The sequence below is a fragment of the Neodiprion pinetum genome, chromosome 3 (assembly GCF_021155775.2).
Source record: "Neodiprion pinetum isolate iyNeoPine1 chromosome 3, iyNeoPine1.2, whole genome shotgun sequence".
NCBI lineage: Eukaryota > Metazoa > Arthropoda > Insecta > Hymenoptera > Diprionidae > Neodiprion > Neodiprion pinetum.
The window spans coordinates 18605599-18632912 of record NC_060234.1 but is presented as its reverse complement, the minus strand read 5'-3'; the positions used below and the strand labels follow the sequence as shown (position 1 = coordinate 18632912).

Sequence of the window (27314 nt, the reverse complement as noted above, 5' to 3'; positions counted from 1 at the left end):
TAATAAGAGAAAGATCGGAAAAAATCAACCGCGATATAGGGAATAAGAAAATTAAATTTGAATAATCGTAATGCCCAAAAGTTATCAATAAATTGTTTAAACAAAACATCTCGTTTAAACAAAATTCAATTTCGTAAAAACGTTGCACATCACAATTATGAAGTTTCCGGGGCACTGAACGAATAGTTTCGTAAATACTGCCTTTACATATATTCAAAAACGGAAATTTGAAAATAGTGAGAAAATTCTTTAAAAATTCATGTGTATTCAGAAAAATCAACCAATTCATTTTACATGACAAAATAAATATTCCCTACAAATTTGTTGAAAAACGTCTTGTTTAAATAATTTATTCATAACTTTTGGGAATTATTATTATTCAAATTTAATTTTCTTATCCCTTATATCGCAATCGATTTTTTCTCGATTTTTATCTTATTACAAAGTATTCAATATTGTTGACGAGACTTACTTTTGATTGACAATGTATAGCCAGTAGAACCTTAATTCAAAGTACAGAAGATAGTTTCAATATATGTATATGCTTATATATATATACATCAGGATGACCCAGGGATATCGCTCCATAGAGTAGCAATGCGTTAGTTATGAACATCAGGTAAAGGTAACATCATCTCAGAGAGGTGAAAACGTTATTGTACACATGTTGAAATTAATTCAGAGACGGCTAGTTTTTCGGCCGAGTCGATTACGTTGGTAACGCAGATTCAGCCCGTAGCAGCCGGCCAACAGTGACGCTACATGTTGAATCTGCGTTACCAACTTAATCGATTCGGCCGAAAAAATAGTCGTATCTGAAGCGTGTACGTTAAGTTGTGTGCCATACGGCGTTACAGAAGATACATACATGCATTCTGAAAAGTTTTGCTGTTGACTGAATATATAATGGGTTATTTCGTGGAAACGTAATGTAGGAAATTAAATTCGTTCAGTGTAAATCCGTAATTCATGCAATTCGAGCTACGATTTCCTAAATGCCCCGGTCTTGGCAAATGTGATAGCATTTTGCGAATCGATTTTTGTCTCCTCTTCTCCGATAGTGGACCACGAAACTGAATTGCATAAATGCAGTAACCATATTCTGGGTTACTCGATGTTCGAAATATCTCGATATTAAAATCATCAGTAGTATCGGCATTTGCCTGTCAGATTAAGGTAGTACCGTGATAAATCACTTTTCTTACAATATCTTTCAATTTTTGAATGCACATAATTTGAAGTGTCCTTTATACGTAGGAATTTTTTTTAATAGTCCTTGCGGTACTAAATTTTGCAATATTAGCGATCAAAAGTCGTACAATTTACATGTATTCCCTATCCCGACCGTAGTTAGAGTGAGAATTTTATTTAATAACAGCCTTACTTTTCTTAGAATTTTTTTTAAAAACTGAGAATTATTAATTGAGGATATAACAAGTAATTTTTTTCAAAAAAAACATAAACAAGCAGTATTCATTTTTTTGTAAATAATTCTTAAAGTTTGTTGCTCTTAATGATTTTCAAACTTTCTCTCATAACCTGACCCGTGAGAAATAGTGACTTGGCAACGTTGCCCTACGCGGGAAGTTTAAAATGCCATAAAGGCCCAACGAATTGAAATAAATGTCAGAACTTTGCGGATATAGGTTACGGTACAGAAAAAATTAAAATTGTTAATATCAATTACAACTAACCTCAAATTGATTTCATAACAATACATTTCTCTACAACACATGCTTGAGGGGCAACTGAGTTAGAATGCAACGTTGCCAAGTCAGACAAAAGACGCAATGGGAAAATTTTTATGCTTCTGCGCATGTGAGAAGAGGCGCAAAGGTGTACTGTATCTCAACTACTTTTTACTTTAGTTATAATGTTTTATACAAGGGATATTTCTCTGGAAATTGAGGACTGCTGCTATCACGGTACTACCTTAATAAGGGATTCGATGGTTACGGAGGTATGACAGTTTCATTTACTATTCACTAAAGATCAGTGTCTCTTACCGACTGTTAGGCACAGATTCTTATGGAAACAATTGTAGTTTCGTAACAACGTTCGTAACGTAGATGGTAATTTTGAACTTGCAGTAATCTATCGTACCTATGGCATCATCAGGTAAGTCGTCTTTCATTATGCACTTCAGATGACGCTACTGAAGCTTCACAATTCGTCTGTTGTTTATAAAACGTTGACGGTCTATTCTAACCTAACTTAATCCAACGCAAGTTTAAGGATTTGAGCACATACTGTGTTAGATTAATAATTGTTAAATCACAGCAAAGAATGGCATTGGCAAATATATCAGGAATTCCAGATAAACACTGGCAACCTCATATCGTCGCTTTGGAAACTACGTAAGTACTCAATATTCGTATATCTAACCATTAATTTCGAAAAAAGGAATACTTGTTCCCAATTTGATTATGTTGACAGTTGAAAATTTTCCTGCAAAATTTTTAGGATGGGAGAGATATTGATCGAGTTGTATTGGAAACATGCTCCCATAACGTGTAGAAACTTTGCAGAACTTGTAAGACGGGGCTACTACAACGGCACTAAGTTTCACAGGATAATACGTGACTTTATGATCCAAGGTTAGTGCTGAAATTTGAACATTGATTCTCTAACTAGTCGTTTATTTTCTGGAAAATGCTCACATTAACGGTCATCAATTATTCTACTCTGATTACTCTACTATATTTGCATGAAAAGAAGTTATAGAAAGTTCACAAGTAGATAAATGAAATTAATTTCAAACTGAGATGGCCAAGTTAATATATTTCAATGGCCTGTTGCAAATAGTGTTGTAGGAGTTGTTGCAAATAGAGTTGTAGTTGTTTCTTCATTGTTGACGAGCGTTGTTTGTTATCTTCAGGAGGGGACCCCACTGGTACAGGGAAAGGTGGAATGTCGATATACGGAGAATGTTTTGATGACGAAATTCACGACGACTTGAAACACACCGGTGAACACGACGTTCGGGAGAACAAGCTCTTAAAGTTAGATCTTTTGTGAACCCTAGTTAATTTTCTTGCTTGCAGGTGCGGGTATACTATCAATGGCAAATTCAGGACCTGACTCAAATGGATCCCAGTTCTTTATAACATTAGCCCCAACGCAGTGGCTGGATGGAAAACATACGATTTTTGGTATTGCAATATTGCAGTTTTTAATTAACTACGTATTCATACTCAACGAGAACGATGAAACAGAGGTATAAGTTGTAAAATGTGCCCTTCAAATCAACAAGACCAAACCAGGTTCACAAATAGCAAAAACTGTTTTTTCAACAACTGCGAAAAATTTGTAGAAATTCAGTTTTTGCTGCTGATAAACGTAATACTTTACCGTAGAAAGATCCAAACATTGCTTTATGCATACGTAAGAAGAAATTTTCTTTTTCTGGTCCATCGATTAATACCTATTCTGACAGGGACCTCATTCATCCCATGTAATTTATACTTACCGGAAAAAAAATCTATGTATAGTTCATTTTTCGATATCTAATGTGCACCGCTTTGGTTTTACTCTCAACACTTTAACGTGAAATACTTTGATATAGTCATTTTTTATGCAATATTCAAAAAAAGACTAAGTCGATGTAGTTCCCTTTGAGCTATTGACTTATATTATTGTAAAGATTTACGATTTATTTACAGGAAGAATATACTCCGGTATGACGATAGTAAAGAGAATCGGACTTGTTGAGACAGACAAAAATGATCGCCCGATTGACGATGTTAAGATCATCAAGGGTTCAGTAAGGAATGCATAATTGCTTACTGCGCTGTTCATATAATATAAAAATAATGATAATTTTTCTACAATAAACAAATTGCAAATCCGAAAATTTTTACGTGACGATTCATTCGTTTTCCTTAACCGTATACACGAGAGTACACATATTCTTACACGTTTTTCGAGACTTATTTGAATGGCTTTGCAAGATAGATGAACAGTAAGCTATTCCCTCGTCAAGAATTGCCCCAATTCCGTCAGTCGTAGAATGAAGAAAAACGACCCTAGGTAGAGACGATCGAAGCTGTTGCCCATCCACGTCGTGTCTGTATTCGATTCCACACAATGGCGTATAAATCGCAGTGAAGAGGTCCGAAGTGGATATTCTTACATGCGTGGGCACCCTCACAGGTCAAATTCACATTTCTCTTTGTTAAACTCTTGCAGCCTGGAATAGGAAAGCCTTAAGTAGTATGGGAATTGGAATTGAGAGTCTCAGGGGGTTGCATAACGATCGTGGTCTTTGTAGATACAACCGTGGTAATCGACTTTGTATTCGTAGAGTATATTGCTTTGCGACTAATCAATCAATCGCCGAACTTGAATAATTGTGTTTCAATATATCTATTGATCGATTAATCTAAATTTCGATCAATCGGTTTCCCGAGTAATTAATTGATGACGAGTGGGACGTACAGCCAGCGCAAAAAATAGTCGAAGCATAAGTATGCAGAACCAGTGGTTCAAAAAGTAAAATTGAAGCTAACGAAGTTGAATATAATTTAAAAAAGTCTCCGTAATGCAGAAAAAATACGTTTACACACTGAATTTCAACTGTAAATACATTTTATTCACAACGTCAGAAAAATCACATTATTCATTATTCTACTACTTTTACTGAAAAATCAATATCACTTATCCGAAGTTTATGGAAAATAGCATATATTGTTCATAAATGAATACAGTACAAACAGTCTGGGGCAAATGTTTCTTTGATTTTGTTCGTTGGTGAAGAAATTTCAATATGTAAGTGCAATCGTTATAAGTTGCAGACGATAAATTTGTAAATTGTTAATAAATACGTTATTGTTACGTGAAAAGTAACTCCGGCGATCTTTGGAAAATTCATGGTCAAATAGAATGACCCATTGTTAGTCAGAATCAGATAAACGAATCTTACGTTACTGAAATTGATAACATAATAAGGCATCCACATTCAAAATTTAAAGTTTAAAATTTTTTTGTCATGTCACGCGGACTGTTTTAGTTTATTTAACTGGATTAGGAAAAGTCAAATATTCTAAGCCTTTTTCTTATTATGTTTAACCTTTGGACCATCTTTTCAAGCTGACTCTACCCCCCCTACACCCTTAAACGGTATTTGTAACTGACCACTTTTTTGATCAAACGAGTGGTCGACCCTATCAATTAATTTTTTTTTTTTATATTAATCTTCCGAATAATCTTTCTTTCGTTCAATCGTTTTATGAATTAATCGCCCAATCGACTATTTCAATTAGTTATTTTAGTTAATTGATTTAGCGAACCATCGATCAATCAGCTCTTCCAATTGCTTGTTTTTCAATTAATAGATTAATAGCTCAATTGGGAAACAATTTATTGAGGTCTACATACAATCAATCGATTCATCGCATCTTCTGAAATTCTGGATAAAGGGTGGCACTATACGGTGAGCCAAGAATGGCAGAGCGCGATCAATGACAGAGGGAGAGCTAAGCCAATACCTATGGTTTTGTCAATGTATGACAGACATGGAAATTACCGGGCTATAGATAATCGATACCACTCGATAGGTTACCTGAATTTAAAAAAATCTCAGTACGCCGAAGTTATTTCAGTCAGGATTGATAAGATTTGTTTATAAGGGGGGCGGGGGGATGCAGCCTGGACGATCTAAAATCATACCTATTTTTAGGATTTTTTTGTAAAGAAAATGAAAACACTTAGACCAATTTGAGTTTGAGGCCTTTATTATTTATAGGTTCAAGAATATTTTAGAAATTTTTCATTAAAATTAATAAAAAAATAGCGTCATGGCGCCCCCTATAACTCAACCCTGTAGCTAAAGTAATATAAGATATTCTACGATAACACGGAAACCTAGAAAGTCATGAAAAATCGTTGTATTTCATACGAAATCATCGTGTTTTTGACTTCGTCGTACAAAACGATGAAATATCACAACAAATTGCAATCATTTGCAATATTATACCTGAAAATAATAAATAATCAAGTACCCCAAATTATGATTACCCACAGTTTTCTATGACAAAAGTAAAACAAACAATTGGCCGTAAAAATGACGGTTAAATTTCACGAGCTCTTGTGTTACAAATATATCAATTCATCGAACATGTACAATTAAACAGAAACAATTAGAGTAGAAACAGATCAATTTCTAGGAATAATGTTGAATAAGATTACGAATATTCTACGATAAATTATGGAATACTATTTTGAACCACTGCTAGATATGACTCTGTCTCACAACAAAGACTTGATAATTAAAGGCAAGTAAAGACGTACCCAGCAGACAGCGATCATCTTTTCAGTATGATCTCGGTAGATCTAAAGAATCTGTGACATATTGTTTTACTCATCTTTTCTCGATAGGTCAGTCCTATGAAATAAACAAACCTTATTGTTTTGTCGAATCAGGAATGCTACAATATTCTTTAAATTATTATGTCCTTTTCAATTATATTTCGATGTACGAAAAATGATCCTAAAAAAGGAAGCCATTTCACAACTGTATATGAAAAACGATGAGGTTTTACGAAAAACTTCATCCAAAAACTATAATTGTGTTCCAAATTGTCAAAATAATCGTGGGGTTTTTCATAGAAAATTGCAGAAACCTCTTTCATCAAGGTAACTTATTATACAGTTTAACAAGAAAAATAATACTATGTTTTACATTTTAGGAGCGTGGCAGAACTTGTTTTCTTGAATACCTTCAGGGCCCAGGATTTTGTGATTATTATAATAGATCTTTTCCGCCCCGAGCGCAACAGACGGAATTATTATTTCCAGGTAACAATCCGATAACTGGGACGAAAGACTTGGCACAGCGAATCGCAAACACGTAGGTATGCCCATACATTACTATTTTGCTTAAACGAGAAGTGCTGGCTGCCGTGACATGGAATTTGTTATGAATTTTCTATTTCTACATCGCCCCATTATCTTCTGGAGTTTTGCTCTCGACTTATTTCATTTAGATTTTACATATCATGTCATCGGATAGTCTTAGAAAACGCAGTATCAGCGGCCCAGATATACTCGCGCAAGGTTTGAAAGACTCATTGTCAGCTATTATACCCTAAGCTTATTTAAAAAAAAAGGCTAATTTTTTTTTTTCAAAATCCTCACATTAAAACTTCCGAGAAGGTGTGAAAAGACGCCTGTAAAAAGCAGAGCCCTTAATATTATTGTTAAGAGGCCGCGCATCGGGAATTTCTATTTCCCGTTTCAATAACACAGGAATAAATTTTTTTAAATTTTGCAATTTCGTATTTTTGCAACGGCTCATTGAATTAGCGGACCAAAGCATATTTTTGTAGGAAATTTGACGCTCTACAAAAAAAGTCCTCACAAAGTTTTCGATAGTCACACTCCTTCAAAAGTTATTCGAGGTCAAAGTTGAACTTACAAAAAAATTCAATGTTTTTTTTTTTCCATGATACTCTGAATCTTTTCTCATTATTTTGTTATAAAGAGGATAGATTTCGGAACAATTACATTTTTAAATAGTCAAGTGCATCAGTTATGGATTCTCCATGATAACATGTTTATTATTTAACATCGCATTTTTGTAAGGTAACTTTATATTGACTCGATGGGAAAATTAATGATTGAAAAAGCCCAATTAGAGTAAGATATATTTATTAAATATATCTTTACAACAAAATAATGAGAAAAGATTCATAGTATCATCGAAAAAAAAAAAACATTTAAGGGATCGTCTCAGTGTGACCCTCCGAAAAATCACTGATTTTCGCGAATTTTTTTTTTAATGTTCAAATAAACTAATCGGTCCGGTTTTTTTTTTATAAATAAATACGTTTATGAAGAATACAAAATGATTTTTTTAAAGTTTATTTATTGAGTGCATCATTGTTGTATAAATTGTTGTAATTTCACGTGAAAAAAAAAGGTGCTGCACGGTTTCCACGATGACGGCCGCAGTTTTGATCTGAAAAAAAAATTTCAAAAAGATTATTGATCTATAGAAAAGTCGCTATCGCGCTATGGAGGGGTTTTTTTTTCAAATTTGACAAAATGGCGGCGGTTTGAACAAAAAGTGTCGAATGTGGCCCTTTTTTTCGACAGTTTTTCGTAAAAAAAAATAGGAAGTTTTCAAAAAAAAAAAAAAAAGCTTCCATAGCGCGATAAAGAATGACGTTTAAAATGTTCTCCCGAAATTGGAACTAGATATCTTTAAAACTCTTCCTTTGAGAGTGGAAACCATTTTGAAAAACACCATTCTGAGAAAAACGCGTTTAAAGATTGAAATTGGAAAAGTTTATATAAATCGTTTACTTACGATCAATCGGCGATGCCAGGTCTTGATTTTTTTCTTGTGGGTTTCTCTCGTACGTCTATCCGTGGTGTATGTCAAAAACGAACTGAAATGCTTGGACAGTTTATTCTGCAAGGTTATAGAACCTAAGCACCTTAGTACACGCGCAGGTAGAAAAACCGTTCCCTTTCTACAAGAAACGCTGTAGCGACCGTAATAATTTGAATTTCGATTCAAAAATTTGAGAGAATGTTTAGAACAGTGTATACTATACGATAATGCAAAAAAAAAAAAACAATTTTTTGAAAATTTCACACTGAGACGATCCCTTAATTTTTTTGTAAGTTCGACTTTGACCTCGAATAACTTTTGCAGGAGTGTGACTATCGAAAACTTTGTGAGGACTTTTTTTGTAGAGCGTCGAATTTCCTACAAAAATATGCTTTGGTCCGCTAATTCAATGAGCCGTTGCAAAAATACGAAATTGCAAAATTTAAAAAAATTTATTCCTGTGTTATTTAAACGGGAAATAGAAATTCCCGATGCGCGACCTTTTAATGATAATATTAAGGGCTTTGTTTTTTACAGGCGTCTTTTCACACCTTCTCGGAAGTTTTTATGTGAGGATTTTGAAAAAAAAAATTAGCCGTTTTTTTTGAATCAGCCTATTATATATATTTTTTTTATTTTTTTTTTCATCCGTTCAGAAAAACATATGCTCCTTTCCTATACTTGGTGAAAGGATTTTGCCCCAAAGGCACTTTGTGGGGAGATGTTCCTCTTCTAACGACTCTATCATTCCAATGCGACGAACCGGCAGTACAAGCTCTATGTCGTCTGTGGTATACGAGCAAACGGCTAAAAAAGTGGGTGATTCTTGGGATTTCACGTCTCAATAACCGATCATTCAATTCGATCGAGGGGTTTGCTTTTTTTTTTCAAAAGTATGTCGATCAAGCTTGTGACGAGATTATTTTTGTTATTAATTGCTCACTTATATTAAATTAATGTAAACGAGGGATGAATAAATAAAACACGTAAGAATATTCAATTTAAAGATTTTATCAAAAACAAAGAAATCTTTCATTTTATATTGAAGTTAATTTCATCAGTTCATCTTTTTGTATTCTCAAAAATATGTTATCTTATAGCCATCATTTCATGCAAATACAAGATTATTTAAAATTTTCATTCATTCAAGTCATTCATACATTTAAGATTTCTTTAATCAAGTAAAATTCGCCCTTTTAGTTGATTAATTCCTTTGTATCAACTCTTTTTTGAATTTAATTTGGCTGTCAATTTCTAGTCATTATAAACATTTTTTTGTTATTAAATTAACAGTTTTTTAAATTATTTTTGTAGTTTTACCTAATAGGTTCCGTTATCGATGTAAATTCCTATAATAGATTTTTGATATCTGTCTCGTCAGACCGTTTCTCACGTAAGATGTTCATATTCTTAGATTAGTTATATTATTTGGTAAGCTGTTACGTTTGATCATTCATTCTTCTTTCATTATATGTAACGGTTTGATGACTAAATATCGAGAACTCGGGTACTGTGGAAATCAGTTTCGAATTGTAAAAATAACATATCAAATTTTACACTGCTACGAGGAATGGAATTGATGTTTATAGTCAGGCGTCTTCTCGTAAAGTCCCTCTGGTTACAGCTGATTTCCTAGGTGTCGACTCCCACAAGCTTCAAAAAATAAATTGCTTCTAGGCGAAAACGGTAAATTATATAAGAATACTGACTCCAGATTTGAAGTAAATCGCTTAAGCCGCATTTGATATATCGTATCGTGAGCACCGCAAAACATAAGCATCGAGCAAAACGTTTCGTATTATTGTAAATAACAATGGTTCCCCGCAAACGAATGTAATAATAAAAATGTTAATAAAACTTGATCTACATACGGTTGAATAAAACAAATTGCGCTGTTAAAAAATGAGTTTCTTAACATTATGCGATTTTGGAAAAGTGCTCAAAACTATCATAGACTTCCTGCTGTAAAAGTAATGCAGCATCAAATCTAATATGCTGTGATAGCAATGTAAAATGGTAAACTAGTCGGAGAATTCGATTCATTGTGGATCCTGCATTATTTCAGCAGGCAAACACTGTCACTACCTGAACCGAGGTCAAAATCTGTCACATGAGACTTATCGCTAGGATTTGCAAGGTTATGGAGGTAGTGCACTCAATAGCTGACCAATGTTAAAATGCATCCAACTTCGTTGTAATTGTAGAACGGATTTGATTGTAATCAGGAAAACGACATTCCTCAGCTTCTATCTTTATCATCCTACCAAAAATTAAATGTAACTTTGGTTGCCTATCTACCGGCACGTCATCGTTGACATTGTTCCGAGGACGAGGGAGGTAGTATTTTTGTAGTGAAAAACTCTTTTTTATTTCGCTGTCATTTTACTTTATTTATTTCATTTTTTAAATCAAGTCTAGAATTTTTTCACCGACAGTTGGCGCCGTGTTTTTTTTTTACTCTGGTTTTAAGATCCGAGTGCAGGATCAACTTTTGTTGTCGAGTAATGGGAATCGCTTTTCTCCTACTTCCCCCTTTTGTTCTTCTCGTTGCGTTGTTTCGCCAACGATACGACACTGAAAACAACGCATATTTTTGAGAGAACGAGCGAACAGAGGGGAGCAGAGTACGTAATAAAAGCTGCTTTCTTGAAGAGGAAGTCTTACAGAGCTTTCCCTGAAGTCATTCAGACCGATTTCTGTCACCTTTTCGTACAAAATCATCGAAGGTCAAATTTGAAGAAAAACTATGTCAACCAATGAAATTTCCAGTTGGTTTGAGTATGAGATAGTTGACCTTTGAGGTCTTACGAAATGTGTGTATATTCGTGAGCTAGAACGATTTTCACAAAAATTCAAGAAAAAGTAATACCAAAATTGTAAACGAGAGCTCAGATGTCAACTTTTTTGTTTCAAGTCGCTTTGAAATTATTCAAAATTTAGTGGATTCGTTCGATTCTACTCTGAAGTAGCTTATCTTGCTGGGAAAAGTATTGTCGATAAATTCACTGAAACAGATTTTTTTGTCCATTGTAAAATTAATATTGCTGTTTTTTATTCGAAATTAATATCAGTCCAATTTTGAAAATGTAAATATTTACCGATAACGACGTGACAAACGAAGAAAGGGCCCTAGAGAAATTGTAGAGAACAGTCTCTGCAACAATTTACAAAATACGGCTACGTATGAAATCGGAGAAATCTGTGTAAGATTTGTAGCCACTTTAAAGTGATTTGAAATGAAAAGTCGATATCTAGGCTCTGGGTAATAATTATTTCTTGAATTTTGAGGAAAATCTTCACGGATGACGAATATGTGAATTTGATAAATCATTAATCTGTGCTTATATTGTTGTAATATAAGCGAAAAAGGACCAATATATTCCTAACTCTCCAACCACCTTGACGTTGAAACACGGCCATAATCTCAAATTATGCACACTATAGTACACCGTGAATTAATGCGATTTCTTACATCGGACAAACGGTGAAATACCTAATGGTGCTGATATTTCGCGGAGTTCTCATTGTTTGAATCAGAACATGACTTACAAAAAGAAGCAAGTATTCAGATAATTTGGCGATAATCTTCTCCACGTCTTGATAACTTTGAGGGTTATCGAAGCGTGCTCATCGTGTCCACATCATTTATAGCATTAGTGGTTGTTAGCTCTACTTTTTGTATTAAAGGGGACCTTCGATGGCACTCGTAACTCTCTACTTAGCATTTGAAATTTCTCTAGTTTGTTGTTGACCCATCAATATTTTGTCTACAGCATCCCTAATTGTAGATCAGCATATCTAAAATTCAGTATCTCTTTTCGGGTTGAACGTCTATGACACAGGTCGACGTATCGATTGACGCTGACTTAAGAACTTCAGGTGCTTCTATCTCAGCTTTATCCCATCTCACAGCTTGATTCAGTTTTAGTAACTTGTATGATGGTTTTGAAATAGCAGAAGTTGCGATGGAATTTTTCGAAAGACACTGATTTACCGCATCTAGAAATTTGCGTACCTACTTGGGGCATATTCGTGCGTGCTCAGATATCAGTTATACCATCTATGCCTGCTTCCGAAAGATTCACTTTTCGTTTGAAATAGCACGAAAGTCTTGTTTAGTGATTGAAGTCAGGGTTGGTAGTAGAAACTATTGAGAGGTAATTGTGAGTAAAATGTTGAATTGAGAAAGAATCAGTCATTCTTAGTGAGATGGTCAATCTGTGGGGTAGCGGGATAACTGGTTCTCACAGATGAGACTATAATCGAAATCTGCTAGATACCGGTAAGAGTATTTCAACAATGTTAAAAAAAAAAAAACCAAAAGGTAGCCAATAAGGTTAAGAATCATCTGAGACCCTGTGAAAGTAAGTTTTTCATCTAGCAGCACCCACATAAGACAGATACGAGAAGCTTCTAGGAATTCACAAGGTAACCTTAAAAATGAAAGTGATCAAAGGGTAGCCGGGAAGGTTGAGAATCGACTGAGACCTTGTGGAGGTGAGTTTCTGACCTAGAAGCACCCGAATAAGATAGTATTGTCAGTGATAATCATTGAATGCAAAATCAAACCTTATTTATTGTATTCTATACAACGCCATCAATCAATTGATCGACAGTGGGGTGTAGGGGTATGAAGGATTGCTAATTTAACTCGTTAGACATACTCATAAACGATACGCAGGCTGACTCCGATTCGTTTCGTCGCTCTCGCAAAATGTAATCGAGAACTGGGCGACTCAGACGAAAGCTCTCTCATATTCTCGAAGAACGGCAGCGAGAGCGTTTGCTTAGTACGATCGATAACAAAATTTAGGCGGATGCTGAGAACTGTTAACACGGCTTGGGGGGCGAAAGCAAGATAGAGCGGTCAGTACAACAGAAAATCATCTATAAATTCTTAAACTGCAGAGTGCTAATAAGTATTGGAAAATAAAACAAAATAAACGCATTCCGTGGTACACAAAAACTTTCCGACTTTTTTTTAAACACTTTTGAATGTCGAAATTCATGCAGTTATAGTTTCAGTTTCAATCCTGCTTTTTTCAAAGATAATTCTACCACTACAATAGGTAGACTCTACATTCGCCTGACTCTTTTTACGTATCAGAATATAACGTGCAAAGCACGATACTATTTCACTGCGTGTAACAGCTCCAGTACATCGTTGTATGACCTTGTTGAAACAAAAACGATTGTTCGCGAATTAGAACATCGTATTCTTGAACACGCCTGTCTCACTGGGATTGACAAATGCTGCTTTGTTTTCTCTTCCATAGATAAAGGTGCACTTGTAAATAACCTCGTACGAAGTACATATAAAGGTATTATGCAGGTTCCAATTGCCTGTCGATGAGTTTTATCCATTTTCGATAAACTGATATAATAATTATTAACTTTTTATGAAACTGAAGATTCTTTGCAATGTGATTATGTCAAGTATAAATTATACTAAATAAGTCATTAAAAACTTTTTCAGCGTGCTATTAATATGAAGTGAGGGCTTTTTTTCTCGATGTTGGCCCGGGTTTTGTTATTAGTTCTTTCTCGCCAACAGCTGAAAATATCGATAGAGAGCTTTAAGCGTCGCAAAACCATCGGCGTCGTCATTTACAGTGATTCGTACATTGTTTACTGAACGTTGGTTCACACAGTTCACTGGTATTTCGTTCACAAACAGATTGTAGGACGTTGTCGAAATAACAGCATGTTGCCTGTGATACCTCACATAGTCTGCCTTCGAAAATATGCGTTATACTAGTGCATCTTATACAATCTGAATATTTTCCGATAAAATCCGAATTGTAACATCGTTTAGCATTACATTACATATTGACGTCAAGCAGGATTTGTCTTAAGAGTAAATTTATTCGCTCCCGATGATTTGAAAAATGAGACGTATAGTGACGAATGGTTGAATCCGTGCAACTATGGTTAGCTAACTTGTCTATGAGTTTTTTTAGCATGAAACCTGCCATCGGGATTTATTCTTTTGGGTTTTTACACGGTCCGCTTTGCGTGAAAATTATTCAGGTAGAGGGATTAGGTGCTTTGAAACGTTTGATACGTACCTATACGTCCTGTTCTAAGCGTTGAAGATTTGGTAGAGCACGTTAAGAAATAAGCAGAAATGAACATCCTACTGGTATCCCGGAAAGAAATCAAAAAATGGTGTTGGGTGAAAGGGAAATTCTTGTCATAGAAGATAAAAATGTGCGATACTAGGACTAATTTTTTATTATCCATGTCTAGCGCTAGTAGCCATGATGCAGCTTATGTAGAAAAAGCCTCTAATTGTTGAAGATTTTTTTCGAGGTTAAAACACGTATGTTAAGAACCGTACACCATGCTATGAAAACTGTTACAGCCCATTTCATCAAGTCCTTGTACATAACACGAGCATGCTTTGCGTGTTTTTTCATGCACATTTTCCGTACACAAAGTTATGGTTTTTATAAGAGTAGAGTGGGTCTGCGAAGGTGCATGCGCGGAGTACCGATAAGACAACTGTCAACTTCTATATCTATATATAAAGTGGAGGCCCAGCGCAACGACTCGTACCAGAAACAAAAATAGCGAGAATCCCGGACAGCGGGGATGGGTGACGAGAAAGCTGGACAGGCAGGCCATGACGAACTGCCTTAAGCGGGAGAAGGAATGCCGGGGAGAAGTACCCCACGAATACCGGAAGGACCGAGGTGGATATACTGCTGGTCACCATCATCAAGGCGTGCGACGTGGGGATACCCAGAAGAAGACCCCCCAGAGGTAAGCCCGCTGTGCATTGGTGGACGGAGGAAATCGCGCAGCGTAGATGGGAATGCGTCAAGGTAAGGAGGCAAGCGCAGCGAGCCCGGACTAAGGGAGAAGACCCAAAGTTAGCTCTGCACAGTACAGGAAGGCGAAAAAAGCCCTCAGAAATGAGATCAGGGCGAGTAAGGCCAGATGCTGGGAAGAGCTCCTACAGGCCGTCAACGGGGACCCGTTAGGGCTGCCGTATAAGCTGGTCACCAAGAAACTGGGTGTGCTTAGGCAGCCGGACGACCCGGCAACCGTAGTGAGGGTGCTGAACGAGCTGTTCTCAAATTGCTCAGGGGGAAGGAACAGGCAAGCGAGGGAGGTGGTGACACCGGAACCGGAACCGTTTACGGAGGCAGAGCTACACGAAGCCATAAGAAAGTTAGGAATGGGGAAAGCGCCAAGACTGGACGACATCCCCAACGAAGCGCTGGCGGTGGCTGTCGTGACCTACCCCGAGGGGTTCTTGAGAGCCTACAACGAATGCCTTGCTAACCGGTCGTTCCACATCAGATGAAAGCGACAAAGACTGGTGTTGCTGCCCAAGGGCCAGCCCGCCGGTGGAGAGGACCAGAAATACCGGCCCATGAGCCTGATCGACACCTCGGGCAAGCTGCTCGAGAGGTTGATCCACAACAGGCTAGAGAAGGCGCTCGAGGCATCAGGGGGAACGACAACCAGTACGGCTTTCGCAGGGGCAGGTCGACGCTGCAAGCGATCGACGAGGTGGTCGGCATCGCCAGGAAGGCGAACGAGCGAAGGGGTAGATTGGCCACCCCCTGCTTGATGGCGCTTTTGGATGTGAAAAACGCCTTCAATGCAGTGGGACACAACGTGGTCCTCGAGGCAATCGAGGGAAGGAAGGGCGTACCAGCTTACCTCCTGGGAATGGTTGGGAGTTACCTGGAGAACAAGGTTCTTCTGTACCGTACGAGCGAGGGTGAGGGAACACGCCGATTGACAGCCGGGGTCCCACAGGGGTCGGTACTCGGCCCGTTACTGTGGAACGTGGCATACGACGACCTCCTCCGCATGAGAATGCTGGACGATGTGAAGGCAGTGGGGTTCGCGGATGACGTGGCACTCGTGGTTACGGCAAGAACGCTTGGACTGCTGGAAGCCAAGACGAGCGAGGCAATAGCCCGAGCCTGGGAGTGTATGGCATGCAAAGGCCTGGACCTGGCGGAAAAGAAAACCGAGATTGTGGTATTAACTAGGCGTCACACGCTGAGAGTCAACCCAATATTGGTGAAAGAGCATATGGTCAAGCCGACAGGTAGCGCCAAGTATCTGGGAGTCACCATTGACTCCAGGCTAAACTTTGCGGACCACATACGGCGTGTAGCGGATAAGGCGATGATGGTGACCACCGCCATCGGTAGGCTGATGCCGAACATCGGAGGACCGGCGTACAATCGGAGGAGACTCCTGGCCAGCTTCGCCTACTCAGTGGCGCTCTACGGGGCCCCGGTATGCGCCGACGCCCTTGGGATCGCCAGGAACAGGGCGAGGGACGCTGCGCGTGATATCCGGGTATCGCATAGTGTCAACGGTAGCGGTGATGGTACTGCCGAACCGAACCACTCCACCTACTAGCGGCAGAGCGCAAGAAGATCGCGATAGCAGAATCCGAAGGCGGCCTGGGTAAATCAGCCACGAATAGGTTGAGAAAGGAAGAGAAAGAGAGGACTTTGGGCAAATGGGACGCGGAATGGGGGAACAAGGAGAAGGGGGCGTGGACGAGAAACACCATCCCTTCGCTGGTGCCCTGGGTGGACAGGACGTTCGGGAGAATGGACTATCACCTCACCCAGAGCCTCACTGGGCACGGATGCTTTGGGGCATAACTGCACCAAATAGGTAAGGAGAAGACCCCGGGATGCCATCACTGCAATGCAGAATGGGATGACGCCGGGCACACCTGGTTCCACTGCCCGGCGTGGGCGAAGAGTAGGGAAGAGCTGATGAGGGTCTCGGGCCGAAAGGAAAACATCCACGACATGGTAACGTCGATGCTAGAGGGTCGGGAGCAGTAGGAGGCGGCTGCCAGGTACGCGTCACAAGTCGTACACACCAAAGAAGCAGCGGAGAGAGACAGGAGACCAGAAAAAGGACCGCGCACGGCAGCGCCCAGAAGAGATGCGGACGGGACCGGGTGCGGATTCGACATGACGTACAGACACACTGCTTCAAAAGCGCGGGGTACCTTCACGAAGCCGGGCCGACCAGGCCGCGGAAGGGAAACATCGTAGAGGAGATGGACAAGAATCAGAGGCTGGCGGAGCACCATGCGGCAGAGCTGCTAAGCAGAGGTCAACCGACCGGTACCGAGGGGGGGACGAGTAACAAAGAGAGTGTTACGGTACGTATGACATACGGCGATGTCAACTACGTCGGAAACAACCGGGCTATTCTCTACTTCAAGAGGCGCTGGGGTGGAACGCAGAAAATGGTGAACTCTGTGAGCCCGCTCAGCATGCAGCCGACGGAGTTGGACATCGTCGTGCTAGACGGGGTGGTGTTTACCGCCAACTGCCAGTGCGCAAGCACTGCCGAACACGAGCGAATATTCCCTCCACTTGATCACAATACTGATAATATTTAAATCTAAAATACTTGCTATAGTAAGCAAAGACACGAGTTTAAATATGTTCTTGTTGAACAACACATTCCCAATATTTGGTAAGTATCTTAACAACATCACTAAGTTTTTGAAGTTTGATTTCGAAACAGTCTGTAATGATTTGCGCATTTGCGAATTTAGCACGAAATTGAAACGCTTGATTTGTGCGAATTATTTTAATGGCCAAATAACTCGCCGTGCTAATTAACTTACTAGATTCGGAATGAGTTTTGCTAAAATTCGACTCACATGCCCTGTGGATCATCCAATATAGCGTATACTTCGCTCAGGCGTATTTTCTTCAATGCCAAGAATGTTTATTTCAGATACCAAATTTCTTCGACTAACATATGCATTGAGTGGCAATTTTTGGGTACACCAGTAAATAGTTGTGAGTAAAATATACTGTCCTTCATAGCTATAATAGCCATGTCTTCACTGTCAGTATCTTATAAAAGCGTGTTGTGCAGTCTTTAGATGTGATCAAATCTAAATGGATTATCTATTATTGCATCGACAGACTTCTCACCGATCTTTAACTGTTGATATTCCGTTATAGGTGAAGTTGCTGTATTTTGAATATGTTGTCTTATTGCTAACATAGCGGCGTTTACCCTCGAAGGTTGAGGTGTTCACGAAGTAATCTCAATATTTTTAAGCTTGGTTGTCAGGCGTACTTTAATAGATTTTTCTAGAATCTATATGGATATGGATCTTAAAGGCGATGGTATAAGCAGGTGTGCTCTCTTATGATAATTGCACGTCGGACAGTGAGGGTATAGACATAAATATCAGCTGAGACATAACAATACATCTATTCTCATATGATTTAATTTTGCTATGACGGCTCATTTTTCTGGAGTTTAAGCATAGCTCCTCACGTGCAAAGGTGAGGAATCACGTTTTTCTTCAAAATTGTTTGTCCGCCGATTTCCTGGTAGTAAAGACAAGTTTTTGTTATAGTAGGCGTGCAGTACGGGGAAACGTTCATGTTTGGCGGGTGTAAAGTCGTAATATGTACGTTTTCTTGTACTCTACGTTAACTAGGACGTAAAATCCAACTCTACGCTTGTAAACAAACAGCATTAGGATATATTTATTTGACATTTTTATTGGTGAAAAAAATAACCAAAAAGTTCTGTGTGAGAACGATATTTTGAAATTGTTTTTTAAATAGAAGGAAACAATTATCTATAGCTAAAAATAACAACACAGGTTAGCGTTTTTTTCTGAAAGCTTTTTTACTGGAGTATTGATATTCGTGAAAGTAGAAATTTCATGTAAAATGACATTCATCTGGTATACACCACGTCAGACTCAGAAGATTCAGATGAAACCATGTTCAAATGGTCAATAGGTGCAAATTACAGGTTGAATGAAATAAATGTACCTATATCTGAAGTTTTCATCATTCAATTAAAATTTGAAAAGAACACAAGCAAATACAAGATGTGAGGAATGAATCATATCGCTGTCTTATTGAGGAAAAGCTTTGCTTCGTTGATAACAATCATCAGTATGATTCGTTTGTTCCCGCCACATCATAAGTTTATAGTAAATGACAATGACTATGATTTTCCATAAGTTCAGTCTCTCAATATTACAACACAAAAACAGCATACTTTACGTGGAACCCATTGCTTATATTGCTGACATAATATGATTTCGAAATAAGCAAAATATGCACTTCTTACGAAGTCTGTAATGTATCAAAATATATCAGGACTATTTGTGCAACACCGGGACGCCATAATAACGGGTTTCAAGAAAACACAACCTCAAGCTTATCAGAGTACGTCCATCAATCTTGTAAGCATGCTCAGACTGGTCGAAAAGTTCTACGGTAACTGTTTTGACTTACAATAAGCTGTTATCTTCATGCTGTGTGTCTCATCAGCGGACGGTGTTAAAAGTATGGCGATGTACCCGTTGCAACGTGATGAACTCCGGCCGGAGGTTTCGGTAATCTATGGATCGATTTTTATCGTATGTGTAGATTATTGGTTTTCATTACTGGTCCACTGCGAGGATCTTCGTTAATAACGATATTTTTTGCGATTTGTATTAAATCGTTAGTCACATTGCCCATAGTTTTACAGCACATTTTATTCAGAAGATCTTCGGCACCTCGTGCTCCGTTAACGACTTGTCTAGGAAAGAGTTGGAGAGAGACCACCACTCCAAGACGACTGTTGTAAGAGTTGTAAGGCTAACAAGCACACCACGTGATCGACCCCTTGAGTTGAATTATATACAGTCCGTGTTTCAAGTTTCGCCGGTACACTTGAATCGTTACAATACTCCCGCTTTTGTGATAATTGGGGTTTGCACAATTGTCATAATTATTATTTAACTTTAGACACATTTAACCTTTCACCGTGTCGTCTTTAAACATCATCCATTCATTCATCTCACACGCATCCATCCTAAACTTAGTTGCTAGTTTTTGTTCACAATGTTTGATTTTTCAATTTCGTCATTCACAATGGTCATTTCCAATATTTTTTTACATCAGTAAGTTGTTAATGTTATTATTCTTCCAATCGTTACTCAAATATACTATTGACATTTTCTTTGAGATCAGTAGAAGCCTCAGAAGAGATTAGATTAAATATTTGTGCGAATTAATTTGATTACATCTATTTCTGACTTCTTGAAAATTTTCTAGATCTCAATAACACAAATGCATATTTTCCAGGTACTTCGGTTATCCTGTAGCATCCTTGGTGAATGTAAAAAAATTTGTGCAGAACGCGATCAAGAGCATTCGACGGAAGTGATACTGTGAACAAAACTAAATCCTCCAAACATGTTTGATATTCACTTTTTTTCCTTATTCTCACGCACATGAAAATTTTTCACTTAACTTCATTGGGCTGTTGGAATTTTGGTCCCATGATCTACTTTAGTGTTCGGTGGAGATAAATCCAGATCTCACTTGATTACACCGTTTATATGTCAAGCTTGACAAAGTAATTTATCTTTTGTTTTTCTTATTAATCCTGATGGATTACAGTATGGACTAATCAATCTTTCAATAATACCTAATTTTACATCATTTTTATTTCTTCACTCATTCTGTCTCATAAAGCTAAAGGTACTGGATATGATTTTCTTATAATTGTATTTACTTTTGTCAACTTGATTTTATGTTCATAAACGCAGGTTAGATCCTGGTTTGCTAGAAAACAATTTTTTGGTTTGCTCTAGAAGCTTCATAAAGAATTCCATCTGCACGCCGTTGAATGACGTTAGATTGTTCGCGACGTTTGAAATCTCTTTGTAAAAGTGATTCGGACGCCTCGTCTGTATGCTTTTCTAAATTCGCTATTGGTGTTGAACTTTCCATTTCTAAAACTAATTCATCTTGTACTATTTTTTGTTCATTAGCAGCACTCTGATTTTTTTTTAGATAACTCTGCGAAACGTCAGTATTATTCTCACAATTCGACGCATGAAGACTTAACTCATTAAACCCAAATTTCATCACCATCTACAATTTCCTTATGCTCAGCACTTTCACTATTATCAACAATTACATCATCATCCACAATTTCATTATCAGCAACAATTTCGTTATCATTACCAATTTTATTATCATCAAAAATTTCGTCATCGTTAGCAATTTCATTATCGTTAACAATTAAATTATCATTAGCAATTTCATTATCATAAACAATTTCACTATCGTCAACAATTTCATTTTCATAAACAATTTCGTTATCTTTAACAATTTCGTTATCAACAATTTCATTATCATAGACAATTTTATTATCATCAACAATTTCACTATCATGAACCATTTCATCAGAACTCTCATCGCAACTGACACCAAGTGTTTCGTCGTCAATATGACTCATCATCTGAATATCCTCACTTTGCTTTTCAACTTGGTTATTTTTATTTTCTATATCAATGTGCGTCTTAACTATTTGAATCGTAGTAACTCCTTGACGAGTCGACGATACAAACGTATTCAAAGGATTCAAAATACCGTTTATCTCCAACGTACGATTCCGGTACTCAACTATCACATTGCTTTTTAATAACCAATCGTTACCTAAAATTATTTGCTTACGTAAATGTAGGATTACCAAACATTCATATGAAATTATCTCATTCCCCAAATTCAATTCTAAGAAAACTTGTCGTTCATCATTTGTCGTTCCTTTGCCAACAGCAGGAATAACCATAACTTTACTGACAGGAAGTACGTCTAATTCTGATTCTGCTGTTAATTCATTAGAGAATTCATGTGAAATGCACGTCACTTGACTACCTGTATCTAACAAAGCGGTTACCTTAATATCACAGTTGGGTATTTTTAGATTTGGGCATTTCGAAATATTCTGTTTTAAACCTGATTCTACTTCATTATTTCCTCGAACATCATATGCTACGTCCTTTGTATAATCATAGGGATCACGACGCGAAATTGAACCTCAGTGTACTAGTCGTCGCCATGTTGTTATATTGGTATGTCTCATTAGTCGGTCCTCGTTATCCCTAACGATTATAATTACATTGACTCCGATTATTTTGACAATTAATTCTATTCACTTTCAAATGTGACTGTTCATTATTACTTGATTGAAAATTTCTTCGCTTGTCTCTTTCTCATTCCTCTTGTACTAAGTCTAATTGAGCTAGTGCAGTTTCAACTACATTATTGTAAAAAAAAAAATGTACCGCTACTAAAGTTTCTTTCAAACTTATTGGCATTGGTTAAATCTTACTATAGTTATTCTTATAGTTAATTAGTTTAGGCTCGAAACATTGCGCTTCTTTCGTTTGTTTCAAGTAATAAGTCCCCAAACTATTTTCATGTGCTCTGTATCTACGTGACGACCACTGATTTTTTTCTCTTATTCTAATTTCAACTGAATAATATTCCTCCAAGAAAATGTTTTGAAATCTGAACATATTTCGAATCGCATTCTACTACTATCTAACCATATTTTTGCTCCTCCCTCCAATGCTCCCTACATAAAATAAATTCATTTGATTTATCAAACCTCCCAAAATTCTGCCATGCCATGCTCCCCTTGTAATAGTTCTGCATCTCTCGATATTAATCTCTCTGTTATTTGACGGTGACTCTCATTTTACGTCTATAATCTTTCCAGTTCTGTCAAGAGGTCCTCCTGTGATCTCATCTCCAACAACCTTTGTTCTACATCTGTACCTTGTTTTGCTATTCTCTGCTCTTTCAGTTTTGATCTTTTCTTTTTCTCAGCTACCTGATCTATCGACCACGAGATCGACTGTACTGATTTTCAGTCGATTCGTCAATTATTGAGTTAGACATGATTGCATATTTCATTTGTCTTCCATTTCTTGTACTTTTTGGTCTGTGACTTCTTGTTAATTTTGACATACAGTGGAATTTAAAACAGTCACAATTAAAATTCGTATAACTGAAGCATTCGTACACATGAACAGAAAAGGAATATTGAAGAAATAAATTTTTTTTTTAAATAAATCCGAATTAACTATCGTGCTCGTGCATTGGGCGCCAATTGTATTGTTCATTTTCGATTAACATATAGGCATGATAAACAAATTTCTTTTCTTGCACGAGATTGAACAGTGATTTATTTTATTAATTCCAAGATTAACCAGTTGTAAACAAAATGTGGAACACCAAGCTTAGATATGTGAGCAAAATTATTCATACATCCATTCAGTAATCCGATACTCATTCAAGGTAGAAATTATTAGTGAAAAAGGTATATCCGTTTAAAAGTATGCTTCTAAATTATCTTTCTTTCTCAAATAACTATAGCGAGGAAGCGGGATGATGATTGAAATAGATTATGATTAATTATCAATAAAGGATACTTTACTTGAGGAAGATACAAAGCGATACGCTCTGTATCGCAAGAGAACAGAACGACAATTGAGGATTGAAATGGCGAGAATACACATAGATAATACGCAGACATGGTTTTGTAACAGTGGATAATAGGACATAAGGCTCAGAGCTGATTTGTTTTGGGTCGCAACACGGGCAAACGGCTAGATTTGAGGTAGAGACCACAAGTAAACACTGCAGGCGAGGGTGAGTAAATAGGTACGTGAGGATGATTTCAAGTAACGAGTGAAATGAGAATGTGATGAGTGCGAAATGCTTTCGTTCAAACTTATACATCTCTACTTTGCCAAAACAGCCTCTCTCTGCATTGAATTACTGAAGATTTTTAACAGTCTAACTTAAGTTTCACCGTTACACTTGAATCGTTACAACACTCCCCCTTTTGAGGTAATTGAAATTTGGACAATTGTCCCAAATATTGTTTACCTTTTGACACCTTTCACCTCATTGTTTTTAAAAATCATCCAACCATTCATCTCACACGCATCCATTCCAAACTTGTTTTCTAATTTTTGTTTACAATGTACGACTTTTCAATTTCGTCATTCACAATGGTTATTTACGGTCTTTCTTTGCATCAGTAAGTTGTCGATCATATTGTTATTCCAATCGTTACTTAAATCTACTATTTACAGATTCTTTGAGATCAGTTGAGACTTGAGAAGAGATTCGATTGACAGTCGAATTATATACAGATCTTGTTTTGAGTTTCGCCAGTACACTTTAATCGTTATAGGCTAGGGACAACCGCATTCGCAACAAGTCGTGATGTTATTATGGCCAACTTTGGATTCGTAACCCATCGATTACGTACACGTACGAGTGATAATGGGAAATGAGTAGTACTTAATTGTTTCACCTGAAAGTGTTATTTTTGTCCAGTAATATTCATTAATGCCTCTCGCTTTCGGGTAACTTTTTTTCAATCCGAAACAATATGCGAGTTCAATTTTATACACATTGACAACTTGACTTGACAAATGCTTTCACGAGCGTTCACTGCTGATCTTCTACTGTATCTAAGGGACGTTACACGCTTTAGGAGTGCCTGGCTGTTAAAATAATATTGTTGAATAACTGTCCGAATAATATATGTAAAATTCAGATTTGATACTTTAACGTCGGTTTTACCGTTATTTTACGAACTTCAAAGCAACCAGCGGAACTAACTCTAGATAATATGTGCCTGGTAATTGTTATTGGATTTGAGAATTTTATCCCGTTGTTACGTGGGGGGGGGGGGGGGGGGGGGGTGAGAGTGTACTGAGCGGTGGTAGTTAATGATTAATGAATAATCAAAGATTCTCCCACGTAACGACAATGAATAAAGATTAAAACTAAGAAAGACTTGCCTCTCGATAAGCCGGTAATGTGGGTACGTTGTTGCCTACTCCTATACAGGTCTGTGAGGCTTGTTTAAATGGTTGAGACTAATTTATAATAATGAAAATGGGAAAAGGTCGTCGTTCAAAATAAATGGTTTGAAATGATTTAACTGATAAAAGATAAAGTATATTCTGTAACGATTCGGTGATTGAAATGTTTGGTAACAATGAATGACGATAATGACGTAGAAGCCGAAAGTAACAATTTATAAGGTGTTTGAGTTTGTACAACAATCCACGCCAACGGACGAATTTATATTCAAACGCAGAGAAGCTGCAGAATCACTAAATTTGACCGTTTGCGTGTTTGAGCTAATCGTGTGTTATTCTATTCTAAATGATATTATTATTTGATACCAAGAACATTTATCCTGAACGATTCTTATAACTAGCTGGTCGTGATTATTTGATAGATTATTTGATATTGTATCTCTCTTGTTAGATTATCTTAAATTCAAATTAACATTCAGTTGGTACATAGTTTATAACGATTCTAAAGTGGGGCCGAGCTGAAGACTGGAAAATAACTCTCTGAATCCCTAAGGGAATTGTCTATAGCTGGAAACCAATACTATCCTGCTCAGTTTTGCCATGGAACTCTATGAGAAAACCTATATTGATATTCTCAGAAAACAATATTGAATGTTTGACAGTGGCTAGTGAAGCTCTCCACTTGTTTTTGTTTAATACCATGTTATGCAAAATTTGGAATGATGTTGAAGAAGACTACTCAAATTACTCGAAGACTAGTAGAATTCTGGAGCAGAGCCTCACCTGGAGAACGGAAGGGTTGATGAATCCGAACGATGATGAATGTCGGGGACTTGGTCTTTGTGAATTTAGAATGATACTCTACTATCGAAAGCTGTTGTTTGAAAGAGTCAATTTGATTCAGTCGCGGTTTGTATATATATACGTTGAAAATGATTCTAACGATTATTAATTAAAGATAATAATGTAGCTGGTTATTATTAATAGGACTTAACATTACCTGATTCAGTTTGAATCAGGGCCGAACTTGATTTAATTAAGGAAAATGGAATGGCATAAAAATGTCTATTCGCGAAATAATGAGATTTAGTAAAGAACAGTAAAGATGGAAACGTAGAAGATATTGAGTCTTTTGCAGCTAACAGAATAACTGAATGCTCGGTTTTGACGAATTAGCGCGAGACTTTAGACCGGTCACAATTAAGATTTTCCAATGCTACTCTTGCTCGAGAGGGCTGATCCGGGTTGACGTCCACGCACTTTGCGACTTGACAGACGAAAGACGTGGCTGCTTGGGCCTGAGGGTCCAATAGCCTATAATTGCAACTAAGTTATAACGATGATTAGCCAACGAAGTGCGAGGGCGTCGACCTCGTGTTCCTGGGTCAGCTCTTTTCGTTGGAGCGCAACCTTCCGGTCCCCGCTTCCACATGGACAACGTTACCTCGAGTGCGACCCGATTCCTCTTTCGGTTCTCAATCTCGTCGGTGACCTATTAAAAATATGAACAAAAGATATTTACATACAGCGTTCACACATTCATCCATACATCGTAATAAGCAGTCAATTTTAATTTAGTTCACAATTGATGAATAGTTTATGCTAATTATTAATGATAATTTTGATTTACAAAGAGAGGTATTATTAGGCTGAGCCCCGCTGTTACTAGCTCAGCAATTCTATAGCGCAGTTCTCGGTGTCAGCAAACAATATACAATGTTAAGGAATGCCGAGGACAGTACGCGACGTTTTCTAGGAGGGGTGGAACTTGCTGTTATTAGAATATGAGATTTTGATGAAATAATATCTGTGCATTGAAGAAATTAAAGAAATGAAATGAAATGAAATTTTGAAAAAGGTACGCCAAGGCGGTACGTCGGGGCGTAACAGCGTTGACCATGTTAAAAAATCAGATTTGATAGCATAATACTGTAACGTAAGTTCAGTGGTCAATGGCTCTCCGTTCGTTAGGATATCAAGGATAGAGTACCCAATTTTGTATTAAAATAAAGATAGAAAATAATTGATATAAATGAACGGTAAACAGTTTTGGATTATTTTTTTCCGATCCCTTTCATGCGCAAGATACAAAATGATTGATATGGAGAGGAATCCCATCATTCTACGTATAACCGAGAAAATGGTTGTCGCGGACTAAATTCTCGAAAACGAAAAGGTATCGAGTATTTTATGCAAGATTTATCTTCTTGGTAAGCATAATTTACCGGGAAATAATGATCGACAGCTTCGGGTTTGCATTATCAAAGGAACAATTATTATTTACCATATCTATCCGGCGAACTCGAACCT

General features: G+C 37.4%; 1 protein-coding gene and 1 long non-coding RNA gene across 2 annotated transcripts; one reads left to right on the top strand and one right to left on the bottom strand.

Annotated features, from left to right (window-relative positions):
* Nucleotides 1–2165: 2165 nt before the first annotated feature.
* Cypl (peptidyl-prolyl cis-trans isomerase-like 1 Cypl) lies at nt 2166–3863 on the top strand. The gene is made up of 5 exons (XM_046615539.2): nt 2166–2357; nt 2464–2597; nt 2879–2968; nt 3045–3152; nt 3663–3863. The coding sequence occupies exons 1-5, from the start codon at nt 2287–2289 to the stop codon at nt 3776–3778; spliced, it is 519 nt and encodes a 172-aa protein (XP_046471495.1). The 5' UTR covers nt 2166–2286; the 3' UTR covers nt 3779–3863.
* A 6852-nt stretch (nt 3864–10715) lies between these two features.
* Nucleotides 10716–20326, bottom strand: LOC138190658 (uncharacterized). Its single transcript, XR_011176673.1, has 2 exons — nt 19615–20326; nt 10716–10909 (listed from the first exon to the last, which is right to left on the bottom strand). It is a non-coding gene; the product is annotated as an uncharacterized lncRNA (long non-coding RNA).
* Nucleotides 20327–27314: the final 6988 nt, after the last annotated feature.

What these genes read in the sequence shown, in the direction of transcription:
- Cypl (XM_046615539.2), top strand. Translation starts at nt 2,287, where the DNA reads ATGGCATTGGCAAATATATCAGGAATTCCAGATAAACACTGGCAACCT. An exon ending in ATCGTCGCTTTGGAAACTAC is followed by an intron (nt 2,358 to 2,463) that starts GTAAGTACTCAA and finishes CAAAATTTTTAG; the next exon opens with GATGGGAGAGATATTGATCG. An exon ending in CGACGACTTGAAACACACCG is followed by an intron (nt 2,969 to 3,044) that starts GTGAACACGACG and finishes TCTTGCTTGCAG; the next exon opens with GTGCGGGTATACTATCAATG.